The sequence below is a fragment of the Brachycentrus maculatus genome, unplaced genomic scaffold (assembly GCF_059751285.1).
Source record: "Brachycentrus maculatus isolate JH-2025_06_01 unplaced genomic scaffold, ASM5975128v1 h1tg000247l, whole genome shotgun sequence".
Taxonomy (NCBI): domain Eukaryota; kingdom Metazoa; phylum Arthropoda; class Insecta; order Trichoptera; family Brachycentridae; genus Brachycentrus; species Brachycentrus maculatus.
In genome coordinates, this window is record NW_028280998.1 from 614,078 (window position 1) to 629,637 (window position 15,560).

General features: G+C 37.1%; 1 protein-coding gene across 1 annotated transcript; it reads right to left on the reverse strand.

Moving 5' to 3' along the window:
• Positions 1-1,132: 1,132 nt before the first annotated feature.
• Positions 1,133-13,750, reverse strand: Glyp (glycogen phosphorylase). The gene is made up of 4 exons (XM_088265510.1): positions 13,409-13,750; positions 5,952-6,183; positions 4,737-5,033; positions 1,133-4,084 (listed from the first exon to the last, which is right to left on the reverse strand). The coding sequence occupies exons 1-4, from the start codon at positions 13,649-13,651 to the stop codon at positions 2,322-2,324; spliced, it is 2,535 nt and encodes an 844-aa protein (XP_088121636.1). The 5' UTR covers positions 13,652-13,750; the 3' UTR covers positions 1,133-2,321.
• Positions 13,751-15,560: the final 1,810 nt, after the last annotated feature.

Sequence of the window (15,560 nt, forward strand, 5' to 3'; positions counted from 1 at the left end):
GAGATGTTTATTATTGTACCAAATTTTTTATAACTCTTATCTTGTGATTTTAAAATATAGTTTACATCACCTTTTTTTTCACATTGCATGAAAAATTTTTAAAGGCACCAGAATACCAAAATATTTTTCGAATCATGGTGAAATTTCAATTATAGTTGTTTGAATTAATGAGCTTAATAAAAATTATTCTCTAGGATGACAAGTCCAGTGAATATTTGGAAATTTGTCACAAATTTGGCAGTCAATATGCAATATATTACAATATCTTGCGAAAAAGTGCATTCCCGTGTGAATCTAAGTCTACCTTTTAGCGATGTTTGAAGTGGGGAATAATAAAAAGTGTAGATATAGCTTACCTTTAGAGAAAGTGTGAAGAAATGATAATTAGAAGAATAAAAAACGGTTGTATCTAACAAGAAGTGCTTTATATGTAATACAAAAAAGATATTTTTTACGATATAAGATAAAGGCATATATATAATATAATACATATTTTCAATGTTATAAAAATGTTATAATGTTAAAACGCCGCAAGCTAGTAGCAGGCTAGAACAGCAGCGGATATTATATGTGTAATGTTACCTTTGCATTTTAAAGTGAGGAAATATCCGCCCGTAGCAGGAATAAGCTATTTTTGCTCAAACTCTATATTCTTAGCTCAATCAACATACTACAATAATCGCTGAGAATTAATATTGGCTGTAATCTCTATGGCAATACTATATAATAAGTTTTTTTTTTTTAAATATTTCTGAGTGTACGACGAGATGTGAATGAGTAATTTTTTTGTTTTAATTATTGAAAATATTAATGACATAAATTAATGATGGTGTCATGATGGAATTTCATTTGAAAAATTTACACAAGAAAAAATTATATTTAACTTTTAACACGTTGACTGCCACAGCAATTTTCTGAATTCCGGTCATATTTTATTATTAAAAACTCTAATACAATCCAGTATATAATTATATTTTCTGTTCATTTATTAATAAATTTTCTGTTCATGTAAGCCAGCATTGATCTTCGGTTCTCTTCCTCTGGCTTTTGAGCCATCTATCCATATTAGCTCTGTCATGCTAGCTGCACGAATATGGTGAGTAAACACTTTTTTTTTTTGTAACCTTATCCGCACCCAATGGTGCATAGGGCACTGCATCGAATTGACGCAGTGTTATCTTGATCATTACTTACATGAAGACAAGGTGATCACTCTTGCGCTTCGGGAACCAGTCCAGGGTAATATTAAATAAATATTACAGTGTAAAAATCACTAATATTTATTTTCACCCCCCCCTGGGAATCGAACCCGGGACCTCTAGCACGGTAGCTAAACACGCTGACCATTACACCACGGAGGCGGACAAAGTAAACACGGTAGGAGAAAACTCCTAGTCGGCGTCCTAGCAAAAAACGGAGTTATCTCGTAGTTGGCAGTCAACGTGTTAAATTACCTAATGTCCATGTGTCTGAAATCTAGCTGCGGCTTATGCAAAACCGCTTATCATGGCCTTACTAGGCTCCAACTTTTAAGTTTTCAAGTTTTATAGTCTATTCCTACTTGTGAGTAAATTTGCTCTTTATGTTTAAAGAATTATAATTTCATCTAATTTTAAAGTGAAAGTTAATTTAGAAGACTATTAATGTTTGAATTTTTCCTTGTATAATTTATTCCTTATATGATTTTCCATGTGTAATTTCTTTCTTGGTAATTTAATCATTCAACCATAGATGATGTAGAAGTGATTCCTACGGCATTGCGTAAAAGTTTGTTAAAACAAAAGTGATTTCATTTTCAAAATTTTTAATATTCATATACTCGGTACATTCCACTGTTTGTGATTTATTATTAATATGTATTTACACAAATATTTCATGGGATTAGTGAAGCTTATGTAAACATAAAATATAAATACATTTTGTTGACCCTAATGCGTTTTATTTCATACAAAAATTATCATAAAAGGCCCAAAATTTTGGTTGGTACAATTCAAATGGCAAGTTTTCATTCTCTATAATATGTACCGAGAAAATAAAACATCATAAAATGCATCATAGAGAGGAAGTTAGGCTTCAAGAGTTATACTCGGCCAGTAAATAAATAAATATATATTTGTTCAATATATGTAATAGATAAAATATGACTATCAATAGATTAAAACTTGAATAACATTTATATTTAAAAAAAAAACAACAGTTATAACAATAACATAATAATAAATTGATCTAAGAGTAGACTGTAATGGTGTCGGTTAGTAGTATATGGCACTTGTACGCGTCGGTGGGCGAGTGCTGCGGCGGCGGGTGCGCTCGAGGCGGCCCTAGTTGGTGTGGCTCTCGTGCGGCGCGGGCAGCTTGTCCCAGTTGGGCTGCACGTCCCAGATGTCGGTGGCGTAGTCGCAGATGGTGCGGTCGCTGGAGAACTTGCCCGAGGAGGCGATGTTGTGGATGCACATCTCGGCCCACTTGTTGGGGTCCTGGTACACGCTGCTCACGTGATCCTGCATCTTCACGTAGGCCTCGTAGTCGGCGAACAGGAAGTAGCGGTCCCACTTGAGCAGGATGTCCACCAGGTCCTGGAACTGCGAGGGGTTCCCGGGGCTGAAGTAGCCGCCCGCGATCTGGTCCACGCACTGCTTGATCTCCGGGTTGTTGTTGTAGTAGTGGTGCGCGTCGTAGCCGCGCCGCTTGAGCGCCTCCACCTCCTCCACGGTCATGCCGAAGATGAACATGTTCTCCTCGCCCATCTCCTCGGCCATCTCCACGTTGGCGCCGTCCAGCGTGCCGATGGTGAGCGCGCCGTTGAGCATGAACTTCATGTTGCCGGTGCCCGAGGCCTCCGTGCCGGCCGTGGAGATCTGCTCCGACAGGTCGGCGGCCGGGATGATCTGCTCGGCGAGCGTCACGCGGTAGTTCTCCAGGAACACCACCTTGAGGCGGTCGCCCACGACGGGGTCGCTGTTGACGGTGCGGCCCACGGCGCAGATGAGGCGGATGATCTGCTTGGCCGTGTGGTAGCCGGGTGCGGCCTTGCCGCCGATCATGACGGTGCGCGGGCAGTGCGCGCCCTGCGGGTCGCGCTTGATGCGGTTGTACAGCGTGATGATGTGCAGGCAGTTGAGCAGCTGGCGCTTGTACTCGTGGATGCGCTTCACCTGGATGTCGAACATGGAGGCGGGGTTGACGCGCACGCCGTAGTCGCGCTCCAGCGCGGCCGCCAGCCGCAGCTTGTTCTCCTGCTTCACCGTCATGACGGCGCGCTGGAAGTTGGGGTCGGCGGCCCAGCGCTTGAGCTGCTCCAGCTGCTCCAGGTGCACGGTCCAGTCCTCGCCGATCTTCTCGCAGATGAGGTCCGACAGGCCGGGGTTGCAGAGCAGCAGCCAGCGGCGCGGGGTGATGCCGTTGGTCTTGTTCTGGAAGCGCTCGGGGTACATCTCGTAGAAGTCCCGGAAGAGGTCGGCCTTGATGATCTCCGAGTGGATGCGCGCGACGCCGTTGACGGCGTGCGAGCCGACGATGGCGAGGTTGGCCATGTTGACGCGCTTGTCGCCGTCCTCCTCCAGCAGGGACATGCGGCGCATGCGGTCGAAGTCGCCCGGCCAGCGCTTGGCCACCTGCTCCAGGTGGATGTGGTTGATGTGGTAGATGATCTGCATGTGGCGCGGCAGGATGTTCTCCATGAGCGAGACGGGCCAGCGCTCGAGCGCCTCGGGCAGCACGGTGTGGTTGGTGTAGGCGCAGGAGCGCACCGTGATGTCCCAGGCCTCCTCCCAGGGCAGCCCCTCGGCGTCCACCAGCACGCGCATGAGCTCGGCCACGGCCAGCGAGGGGTGCGTGTCGTTGAGCTGGATGGCCACCTTCTCGGGGAAGGTGGCGAAGGAGGCGCGCACGATCTCGCGGGACCCGAACTTGGAGGACTTAAAGCGCCGCACGATGTCCTGCAGAGTGGCTGCCACCATGAAGTACTCCTGCTTGAGGCGGAGCTCGCGGCCCTCGAAGAAGTTGTCGTTGGGGTACAGAACTCGGCTGATGTTCTCCGCCTGGTTACGGTCCAGCACTGCCTGAATGTAATCTCCATCGTTGACTAGAACAAACCATCATAAACACATTCAATTAATGTTCCCAATATTTGAAATCTTCCCAGTATTAAATAAGATCTTTCGAGTATTAATATTCCATTACCTACTAATATCTCAACTTGTGTATGAAGTGATTTTTTGTAAATTAATTATATAGACAACATTTTGAGTGTGTCCAAATACTTGATCACAAAATCTGGATTATCTCCAATTTTTTGACATCTCATCAAAGATGAAGAAGAATATGGAAGTCTTGGCATTTACGGGGCTGACATATTATTTACGTAAAATAATTAACCAAACCATGAACCATTACTAATAAAACAAACCGCACTAACAGGAATACTAATATTATAAAATGAAATAAATTTTTTTTTTAAATGAAAATCAAATAGATATTGGGCTAATAGAAAAAAAACTTTAATTAATTGAATTGGCAGTCACTTTGTTATCAAATGTATCCATTTTTAATTTAAGGTTTACTTAGTATGTATGTTGGTAATAATAGTGGTATTTACTGAGCAAAACTTTAATTGAAAACGAAGAAAGAATTGTTTATGCACATTTGCAGGTGTGACAGGGATTTGGTAGGGTTTTACCGTCGTATGAAGTTGGTTGTCCCTAGTCTATAAAGTAATATGAGCGCACGGTACTCACAGAACTTGAGGTTGAAGTCGATGGGGCTCTTGGCGGACCAGAGACGCAGCGTGTTGACCACGTTGTTGCGGTAGCCGGGGATGGGGCTGTCGTAGGGCATGGCGAACACGACCTGCGTGTCCACCCACTTGCGGCCCTGCGGCGTCTCCTCCACACGCCCGTAGAAGTTCACGGGCAGCATGAACTCGGGGCGCGCCTTCTCCCACGGGTTGCCGAACCGCAGCCAGTCGTCCGGCTCCTCCGTCTGCTCGCCGTTCTTGATCTTCTGCGCGAAGATGCCGTACTCGTACCTGATTCCTGCAAACGCACATTACCAACCTCCATTTTTATCAATTTATTTCTATATAAACTCCGGGTAACACAAAGAGCGACGGAGAGAAGGATGCTAAACATATCCCTTAGGGATCAAAAAACAAATGTTTGGATAAGGTAAAAGACCAAGGTAACAGATCAGCTGTCCAAACTTAAAACACAGTAAGGGACATATTTTTTTGTAGTATGTTTTTTTTGCATTTTTGGACTAAGTAGATTCTTCTACAAAAAAAATGTCCCTTACTGTGTTTTGAGTTTGGACAGCCGAGATGCGGCTCAAAGAATCGCGGAACTTAAGCGGAACTGTGGCACGAATGTCTCAAGATGGCGTAGGTGACATTGCCAATGTTAGAAGAACCTACAACCTGAGGACGAGTTGAGATAGAGACAGGAAGAAGAATTATAGATAGTACTATCTAGTAGATCTTTTATTGTATTAATTAATTTTTTTGTACTTGTATTCATATTATATTGTGAAATGCAAAAGATTTAAAGTAAAAATAAAAAAATACAAAATATACACACACAATAGTAAAAAAAAAAACTAATGTGCAACTCCATAGTGTAGTGGTAAGCACGTCAGGCTACCGTGCTGAAGGTTTAGGGCACACAATAAACTTCATTTAAATCTACCGTGCCATGTGTTTCAATGAATTCCGCATCATTTAGGGTGTTTGAAAATGATGCGGAATGCATCCACGTATCACAATAGATTTTAAGAAATAGTGGTATTTACCAAGTAAAATAAAATAAAAAACTGTAAATAAATGTTGGCGGTTTTCACTCTAATATTTGTTTAATTTTTCTCCGGACTGGTACCTGGAGTGCAGGATAGATCACCTTGCCTTTGTGCGAGTGCAAGGTGATCAATCCGGTGCGGATGAGGGTTAGAAGAACACTCACCGTATCCGTAGGCGGCCAGGCCCAGGGTGGCCATGGAGTCCAGGAAGCAGGCGGCCAGGCGGCCCAGGCCCCCGTTGCCGAGCCCTGCGTCCTCCTCCATGGACTCCAGCTCCTCGATGTCCAGCCCCAGCTGGTACAGTGCCTCGTCGCAGGCCCCCTGGATGCCCAGGTTGATCATGGTGTTCTGCAGCGAGCGCCCCATGTAGTACTCCAGCGAGAGGTAGTACACGCGCTGCAATCACAACCTCACTGTACTGCTGTACTGCCGTGCCTAGCACATTCTTAGACAACTAAAGCATTTTACTTGAAAAAAAGTCATTTTACGTCATTAAAAATACAATTATTTGACTTCACAGTGTAATGTAATATTTATTTAATATTATCGTGGACTAGTGCCTGAAATGCAGACTATCAACTTGCCTTCGTATAATTGGCGATCAACATAACATTGCACCAATTTGATGCAGTTCCCTATGCACCATTGGGTAAGGATAATGTTCAGTAGTAGTGGAGAATGAGTCCGCTTCGGTAGTGTAAAGGTTAACGCATTTGGTTACCATGCCAGAGGTCTCAGGTTCGATTCCCAGGAGAGTCAAGTGTATTTACAATACAGAATACAAAAAGGGATTTTTCCCTCTTATATTTATTTAATATCACCCTGGACTGGTACTTGAAACACAGACTTGCCCTCGCGTAATTAATTCAAGATAACACTCGTGTCAATGTGATGCAGTGCCCTATGCACCATAGGATGAGATAAGAGTTAGAATAAGATAATATTATTTTCATAAATTGATTTGGTAGTCACTTTGTGGAAAAATCTATCCAGTTTTAATTAATGTTTTTTACTTGGTAAATACCACAATGGTATTTCATAAAATCTATTGTGACATGTTTCAATGCGTTCCACATCATTTTAGATATAAGTCACAATAAGTTTTAAGAAATAGTCGTATTTACTAAGTAAAACTTAAATTAAAAAGGAGAATTTTATATAACATTTTGAGTGTGTCCAAATACTTGTTCACAAAATCTGGATTATCTCCAATTACAGGAGCTATTTTCATATTATTTTTTGACATCTCATCAAAGATGAAGAAGAATATGGAAGTCTGCGCATTTACGGGGCTGACGACCGTCATCGGCTGGTTCAAGTGGCCACTTTACACACGTGTAAAACTCACCAATTCCACCCACTATTGACAACCACACTACTCAAATTCTTGGAAGTTCCATATATATGAACCAATTCAGAAACCTTGTTCTTGTTCAGTGGGTGGAATTGGTGAGTGTTACACGTGTGTAAAGTGGCCACTTGAACCAGCCGATGACGGTCGTCAGCTCCGTAAATGCCCAGACTTCCATATTCTTCTTCATCTTTGATGAGATGTCAAAAAATAATATGAGAATTTTATATTTTGAGTATTAAAAGCATTGTCAACTTTGTGGTGCGGTAATATAAGATGAATTAAATTAATAATTGACGAATGATAAGGAGAGTCTTAGGAGAATTTCAACCTAGATTTCCGTTGCAAATTCCAATATCGGTACCTAATTACGATAAACATTTCTCGATAAACTGCGGCTGACCTATTGGCTATAATTAAATTGTTATTGTTGCCTCGATATAAGAATAGTCCCTGGTGAGTGTAGAATAACAATAATTGAAGTTATCTGGCACCCAGACAGACACAACAGGCGACAGTAGCTAGATTGGCACCCGGCTCACATCTCTTGACACTTGACCCTGCTCTAGGATGACCTCGTTCTGCGCACACCATCAAAACAATATACGCTCGTGTTTTGCAAATGTCTAAGATATCAGAGTGACCCAGTCTTGCAGTTTAGCAAAACATGCTATCGATAGATAGCAAAGATCACGGTGACCTTTTCCTATTTACGGTTCATTTCAATTAAACAGTATCCTTTCGGCTTAGTTATTTGCAATAACAACACATAAGCAAAACATGTTATCGCTAAATTACAAAGATCACAGTGACCTTTCCCTATTTGCGGATCGTTGCAATTAAACAGTATCGCTTGAAATATAAACCAATTATAAAATGAGCCGCCAAGCGCATATGATAAATATTATTATTTTGACGTTACATATCATTGGTAAAGCGAGGCCATCGTGGCATTTGCAAGTAAGTAATATTTGCTTGAATGGGGAACGATAACATAACTCTACGATTCAATGATTTTGCAATTTATTACTTAGAAATGTTAATTTTTTAAAGAATTTTCATCTAACAACAACTTATTAACTTTTTATATATAAATTGAGTTATAAAATGAGTTGAAATGCCAAATCTGTATAATAAATAACTATAAAACAAACAAAAAAATTCAACATTTATCAAGTAACTAGGTGTACCCGACCACGCATTGTCGTGGCTCAATATATTTAAATGGAAAAGAAACAAAATAACATTTCTTATATGTTTGATTTCACAATGTTTGTGAAGCAATAAAAATATCCAAAAATCTATTAAACAACAATGCAATTGAAGATGTTAAGCGACAGCAGCTGCAAAGAAGCACGCTATTCGCCATGAGCAATTAGTATTACGTGTGTTGCTGTTATGTTCAATACATGGAGCTGCCATTGATACTAAAAAAAACTGTTTAAAAAAAATGTTTTCATTTTTCAAAGTATATATTGTCATACGCAAATTTGAATGCAACATTGTGTTTAAATTTCAAAGCAATCTGTGAATAACTTATTATATAATAATAAAAAAACCCTTATCCGCACCCCAATGGTGCATAGGGCACTGCGTCATATAAACGCAGAGTTATCTTGATCGTTTACACATGAAGGAAAGGTGATCAGCCCTCCGCTTCAGGTACCAGTCCAGGGTAATATTGAATAAATATTACAGTGAAAAAATCACTTATATTTATTTGACCCCCCCTGGGAATCGAACCCGGGACCTCCAGAACGGTAGCCAAGCGTGCTGACCATTACACTACGGAGGCGGACAAATAGGTGTAGAATATTATATAGGTGATTTAAGATATTGAACAAACAAACATTTGCATTTTCATTCCTATATAAATATAGATTGAATATATCTGATTCTTGTGTCTGTAGTCGGAAAATGAGCAAAAAAAAGCAATATTGAAAATATTATTCTTTTTAAACGTAATGAATAATAAATAAATAAAACCCTTATCCGCACCCCAATCGTGCATAGGGCACTGCGTCATATAAACGCAGTGTTATCTTGATCGTTTACATATGAAGGAAAGGTGATCAGCCCTCCGCTTCAGGTACCAGTCCAGGGTAGTATTGAATAAATATTACAGTGAAAAAATCACTTATATTAATTTTACCCCCCTTGGGAATCGAACCCGGGACCTCTAGAACGGTAGCCGAGCGTGCTGACCATTACACTACGGAGGCGGACAAACGTAAACAAATTTTAAACGTAATAAAAAATTTAATTGTTTCAAAATTTGTTCAAAACCAATTATTCAATTTACCGTAAGAGATAAAGAAATAAATTTTAAATTTGGGTACTAGACTTGTAATAGCTAACCTGAGTTACTTACTCTACATAAATGATTTACGATTAGTATTTTTAAAAAAAAAAAACTAACTAACCATCACGCCCCTTCTCCGCAGGGGTAGGCAGAGAGAATAGAGCGCCATATCACTCTGTCCTTGCAAACATTCTTCGCCTCTTCCACGTTCATGCATCTCCTCATACATACCCGCCGATTAATTATTATTATTAGTATTTAATAAGCACAATAACAAAATCCTTGTCGTCATGACTGTTCAATCATTGTATCATCAATTTTTAAGTATGGGTGTTTATTTCTTCCACCTCATATATGGTTAGTGCAATTGGCTAACGTGTTGAAGGTCCCGGGTTCGATTCCCAAGGGAGTCAAAATAAATATCTGTAATTTACTCTGTAAAATTGATTTTATTTTTAATTTAAGTCAATTTTTTATTTTTACTTTGTAAATACCACTATTTCTTAAAATTTACTATGACACATGTTTCGATGCATACGGAGTTTGAAAATGATGCGGAATGCATCGAAATACGTGTCACAGTAGATTTTAAGAAAAAGTGGTATTTACCAAGTAAAACTTGAATTAAAAATGGATAGATTTTACCACCAAGTGACTGCTGAATTAATTAGTAAAAATATTTATTTTAACCTGTACTATTATCTGAAACGCTGGACTTATCATCTTGCGTTTATGTGCTTGATGAATGAGAAAACACTGTGTGTGAATGCCATGGAGTACCATATGTGCCATGGGATGCTAAAAAGGGTTAAAATAAGAAGAAGAATGTGCTTAGGTGTCTTTAACATTTTTAGAGAGATGATTTTTATTTAGTTGAATATTAGTTAGGAATTAAAAAGGGGCAAATAATAGAATATTTAACAAAAGCAAATTAACATCAGTCAATCCAGGATATACGATAGTCCGAGAGATGGAATATTTTTCCCGTATAGAGAAGTTTCTCTTATATCCAGGTTTGACTGTAGTAAAGGATTTTTTTATTTAAAAAATCTACTTATTAAAGTTGTAAATTTAATTATTATATTGATTTAAAGCACATGAGTAATGTAATGCACATGGTAATCTATAAAAGTTTGAAATATTAAAATCAAACACTGATTTTTAATATTAAAATACAATTTAGTACACTGTAAAAACAGTATTTGATTTTAATATTGAATATATAAATTAAAATGGAATTCTACAAATTAAACGCCAAATCTATAAATATATATAAATAAAGGTAATATACTAGAAAAATTGCGAATTAAATTGACAAGGATAACAGATAAAGGGTGAAGATCTATGTTTTTTTTGTATGGAATTTTCGTTACACAGTCAAACATTTAAAATGGATGCTGAATATAGCTTATAAAAAAACATACACGAGATTCTGATCTATTTAAAAACAATGTTCATTTCTGCACGATTAGTGTAACATCTAATTTTAGATATGTAGAATTTATAATATATACAAGTTGTTAGAATGTAGTTTTTTTTCCTAGTATCTATATCATCTAAAAGATATGTGCATTCGAAAAGTAATAAAATAATTTTTAGTATACTTTCAATCACTAATACAATTGTTCATATAATATTGGAACCATCACATAGTGAACTAAATGACATTCAATTTATGAAATTGATTAGATGAAAGTAATTATCTTAAATTATCCTTCACAGTTAATTATTTTTAGACTTTTTTTGTCATCTATATAAGTATAATCAAATTCAATTTTTACCAGGACCGAGATTTTGTCTGAAAATCTTGACTACCAAACCGGGATGTCCGGCAAGCCTTAGTATATATCGACGTGCCCTACGTAAAGTGCTCTAACTATATTTTTGTCAATTTTGAGATATTTGGTGTATGTTATCAACTGACCATTATCTAAAAATATAAACAAACAAAAAAAAATATATAAAATAAATTACACCTAGTTTTCAGGCGTGTAAGACGCTTTCTACATGGAATTTTCGAAATGAACTGAACTCCTAAAACGCTAACTACTTAATTTTGACAAAGCATAAAGTATTAAAACGATTTAATACATTATTACATTTTAATGTATAATACTAGTTTAGAATTTCAGATAAAACCGTTAATTAACAATAATAAAAAAATTGTTGAAAAAATCTTCTAAGCTCTCTCCTGCAAAGTAACAGATTTGCAGATAGAGTACTTTACATAGGGGCCGGTGATATAATCTCGAAAAATATACATAAAGTCAGTTAAATCAACTAATTATTAATTATCTTCTGCACATTGCTTGAATGCAGTTTAATATTTTGCTACCTTATCTCAAAAAGCTAATCCCTGATAAATATCGGTCATTTATATTAAAAAGATATGTTTTTAAGGAATTTTGCAAGTAGAGTTCCCCTTGATAATATTGTTTTGCATGTTTCAATATTTTAACAATAATTTATATACATTTATACAGGGCTTTTTTTTCACATAATGCGGTGGAACGGCGTTCCTGCACCTTTTTTCATAGATATATATTTTTTTAATTTTCATTATCAATAAGACGAAACAATGTTTGCACTTACGTAATTAAAATATATATTTATTTATTGACTTGGCGTTTAATTTGTAGAACTCCATTTTAATTTATGTATTAATTTTAAATCAAACACAGATTTTTTGAGTCTACTAAGTTGTATTTTATTAATAAAAAACACATAAAAATTATACTGTGACAATTGTTTCGCCTTGTTAGGGCATTATCAAACGAATGTGAATATGTAGTCCATTTGATCTTCACATTCGTTTGATAATGGCCTAACAAGGCGAAACAATTGTCACAATATAATTTTTATGTGTTTTTTGTTAATAAAATACAATTAAGTAGACTCAAAAAATCTGTGTTTGATTTAAAATTAATACATATATTTATATATTTTGTCAAAATGATAAAATATGGTAGGTATTGTAATAAATATTGAAATGATATTTGAAGTTTTTTTTTGGTAAAAAGCAGTGACATACAGTGAGTTCCGGGATCTTTTTTGTTTAAAAAACAAACCCTGCATTTATATAAACTTAAATAAAATCTATATATGTATGAGGCTCTGTAAATGTGAGACTTTGTGATTGTCCCTAAATGAGTTTCGTTTAAACTAATGGGAATATTAAAGACACGTTCATATTTTGCAAGAAAAAATTAATTAATTTGAAAAAAAAAACTTTGGTCCCAAATGCCTCAGCTCAGAATATATCATTTGCAATTTTTATAAAAATAATAAAATCTAAGTTTGAATGTAGAATTTAAAGTTACAAACAAAATATTTTACCATGAATTTATATTTCTATTATTTTTCTTTTCATAGCAATTGATGTTCACAGTGTGAAAACATTACTGAAAAAAAGTGTAATGGAATAGATTTTTAAGCATCTTATTTTATAAATATTTTATACATACGTTTATGGTAAAATAAATATCAAAAAATTACATTTCGATCCCTTTCAAGATTTTGTGTGATGACTTTTTTACAGAATTTTTAATGCAGAATATTTTCAATGTAAAATAAAAAAAATGGCATCAAGGCTTATGGGGGGTAAGATATGTTAAAAAAGGGGTGATCAGTTCTGTGCTCCTGATTCTAAGATTTAATAAAAGGAATATAGTTGAGCAAATATAGACAACAAAAGTGAAGGAATTCAGGGTGAAATACAATACCACTGTATGGAAAATAAATGGGTAAGGAATAATAGGTAGAAAAGCAGAAAAGAAAAAAAACAGCAATGGCTAGGCCACTCGGGGTTCCATAATCGTACTAGTTTGTGCAATTTGGACACAGCTGATTTGTACAAGTCCTTTTATAATCATGTATTCGCTGAAATTCCAGCCCATGGGATAGGCGGAGGGTAGCAGAGGTCAAGGTCACATGCCCTGACCTTCGAGAAATTACTGGAGCGGACGTACCTTGGGATCCTTCTCATAGTAGTGCTGCTGGGTGCGGATCCAGCGCGAGACGAGGTGGTCCTTGACGGTGTGCGCCAGCGCGAAGTAGTAGTCCCGCGGGGTGGCGACATTGCGGTCCTTCACCAGCGTGTAGTGGAGATGCCTATTGAAGGTCTTCTTCACCTCCGTGACGTTCTCGACGCCCACGATTCCCCTCACACTGATCTGCTTGCGCTTGTCGTGATCCGTCTGGACGCCGGACATTGTAGAGACGTTTACGAATCACTCGTTACGGAAGATAAATACTCGAGATGTTTCCACAGAAGTGGAGGATTTGAACCGCCCGATTGCGGCCAAATGACTAGAACGCTAGTTGTAGTTATGTTGAATATCGCGGTCACCTTGCGCAAAGGTCATTCGAGGGTTGACAGATGAAACTTTAGTTTCGTTTCTTGTCGCCCGCGGCGCTCGTTATTATTTCGCGTAAGAACTGGCGCAAATTCAAATACTGCGTGAGCTGCAATAAAATGATTCGGTGATGTCGGCGAATAAACAGTCCATAATTTTGGCAGCTTTAAAAATATAGCCAAACTGTCCATCCGCCATTGGGTGGGACAAGTGTACTTTTATTATTGGGAAATAGACGAAAACCTAGAACGTTTAGTAAATGACGAACGAAGGCACAAATCCATGAACGAATTTGTAGCATCGAAAATTCCCTTATGATCATTTTTCAATCGCGGCCATCATAGTCCCCCTCAATAGCTGTTCCATACAGAAATTCGACAGATGCCGATCTATTTTTAGTATACAATATTTTTTTACTCTTTGTTTGCATATATCTTATTAGTTACACTTGCAGTAAATACAGATAATTAAATCCTAGAGCGGTTATGATATCCAGTGAATAGCTCTGACTATCCCAAATCTGAACTAGGGTGGTTCAAATATTTTCTTTGCCTGTTTTATTAGTATCCATTTCTTATAAGAGTGCTCAAGTTCTTGTAATTTAATATAGTGATTTTAAATGTCTTATAATTCAACAAAAGTTTTTTTTCTTCAAATAAGTGATGATTTTTGGTAAAAAAAAGCATTCTTGTGTATGTTTTTATTAAGTCTTGTTCTCTGTGTGTCATGTTAGGTCCCCCTGATGTCGACTATCACTTGGGAGTAATCGTCCTTTTCTTTGGTAGCTCTAAACAGCGCTTCGACGGTCCTGATCACCGTGCAATCTCGTATATTCCGGAACCAGGAGATCCGTCTTCTATCCACACTCTACTTATTTTATTTAGTCTAAGAAGATTAATTTATTTTCAAGTCATTTTGTGATATCAATCGTTTTTTAAATTTAACATTTGGTAAAAACCACTAATTATTATACTATATTGTGACACGTGTTTCGATGCAATCTATCCTTTAACACCGTATAATACCAGATAAAGTGCATAAAAATTGAGTCACAATGAGAAATAATTGGTAGAGCACACCAAATTAATTAAAAAAAAATAGAATTAGTTTAGTTTACCGCCATCTCTTTGAGAGCTATTTATGCTTTTAATGACTGCGTTATGATGTAACCGCTAGTTTCTGTTATAGGAATACCAAATAAACATACAACTATAACTTTGTAGCTCAGTAAATACATATGAAGCTCAGAATGCATAGTGGGAATAAAACCATAACCAAAGAATAAACTGATTTAAGAAAGATAGATGTCGTGTTTTGTATTCTAAAATTTCATTCTATGTTCTGCATCAAAAGTACTAAATTACTTACTTTGGTAACACACCTTTTGGTGATTTAAATACCCCTTGCAATACTAAATTTACTAAGGGCAAAAGTTTTTTTTTCATATTAAAAGAGATCAAAACCTACTAAATTATCTAATGTTTAAACATTCAAAATTCAAAGATGTTTATTGTATAAAAGTTAACTAACCATTATTTTTAACATGATGAAAAAAAATCTTTTGAAAACCCCTGGCGATAATTTAAGATATAAATGATAGCTTTAACCAAATGAGGGTAGAATAATGGAGATTGGACAAAGCTCCTTTTTTATATGAACTTTTCATTACGAGGTCAAACATTTATTGAAGTTATTTCCCAGAATGGGTAGTACTTACTTAAATTTGAATGTATAAATATTCTAAAAGATCCACAAGTCGGCCAAA

Coding starts and splice junctions, on each gene's coding strand:
- Glyp (XM_088265510.1), bottom strand. CDS start 13,651: ATGTCCGGCGTCCAGACGGATCACGACAAGCGCAAGCAGATCAGTGTG. Junction 5,034..5,951: donor CCTGGCCGCCTACGGATACG/GTGAGTGTTCTT, acceptor GTGCGTTTGCAG/GAATCAGGTACGAGTACGGC. Junction 4,085..4,736: donor CGACTTCAACCTCAAGTTCT/GTGAGTACCGTG, acceptor GGTTTGTTCTAG/TCAACGATGGAGATTACATT.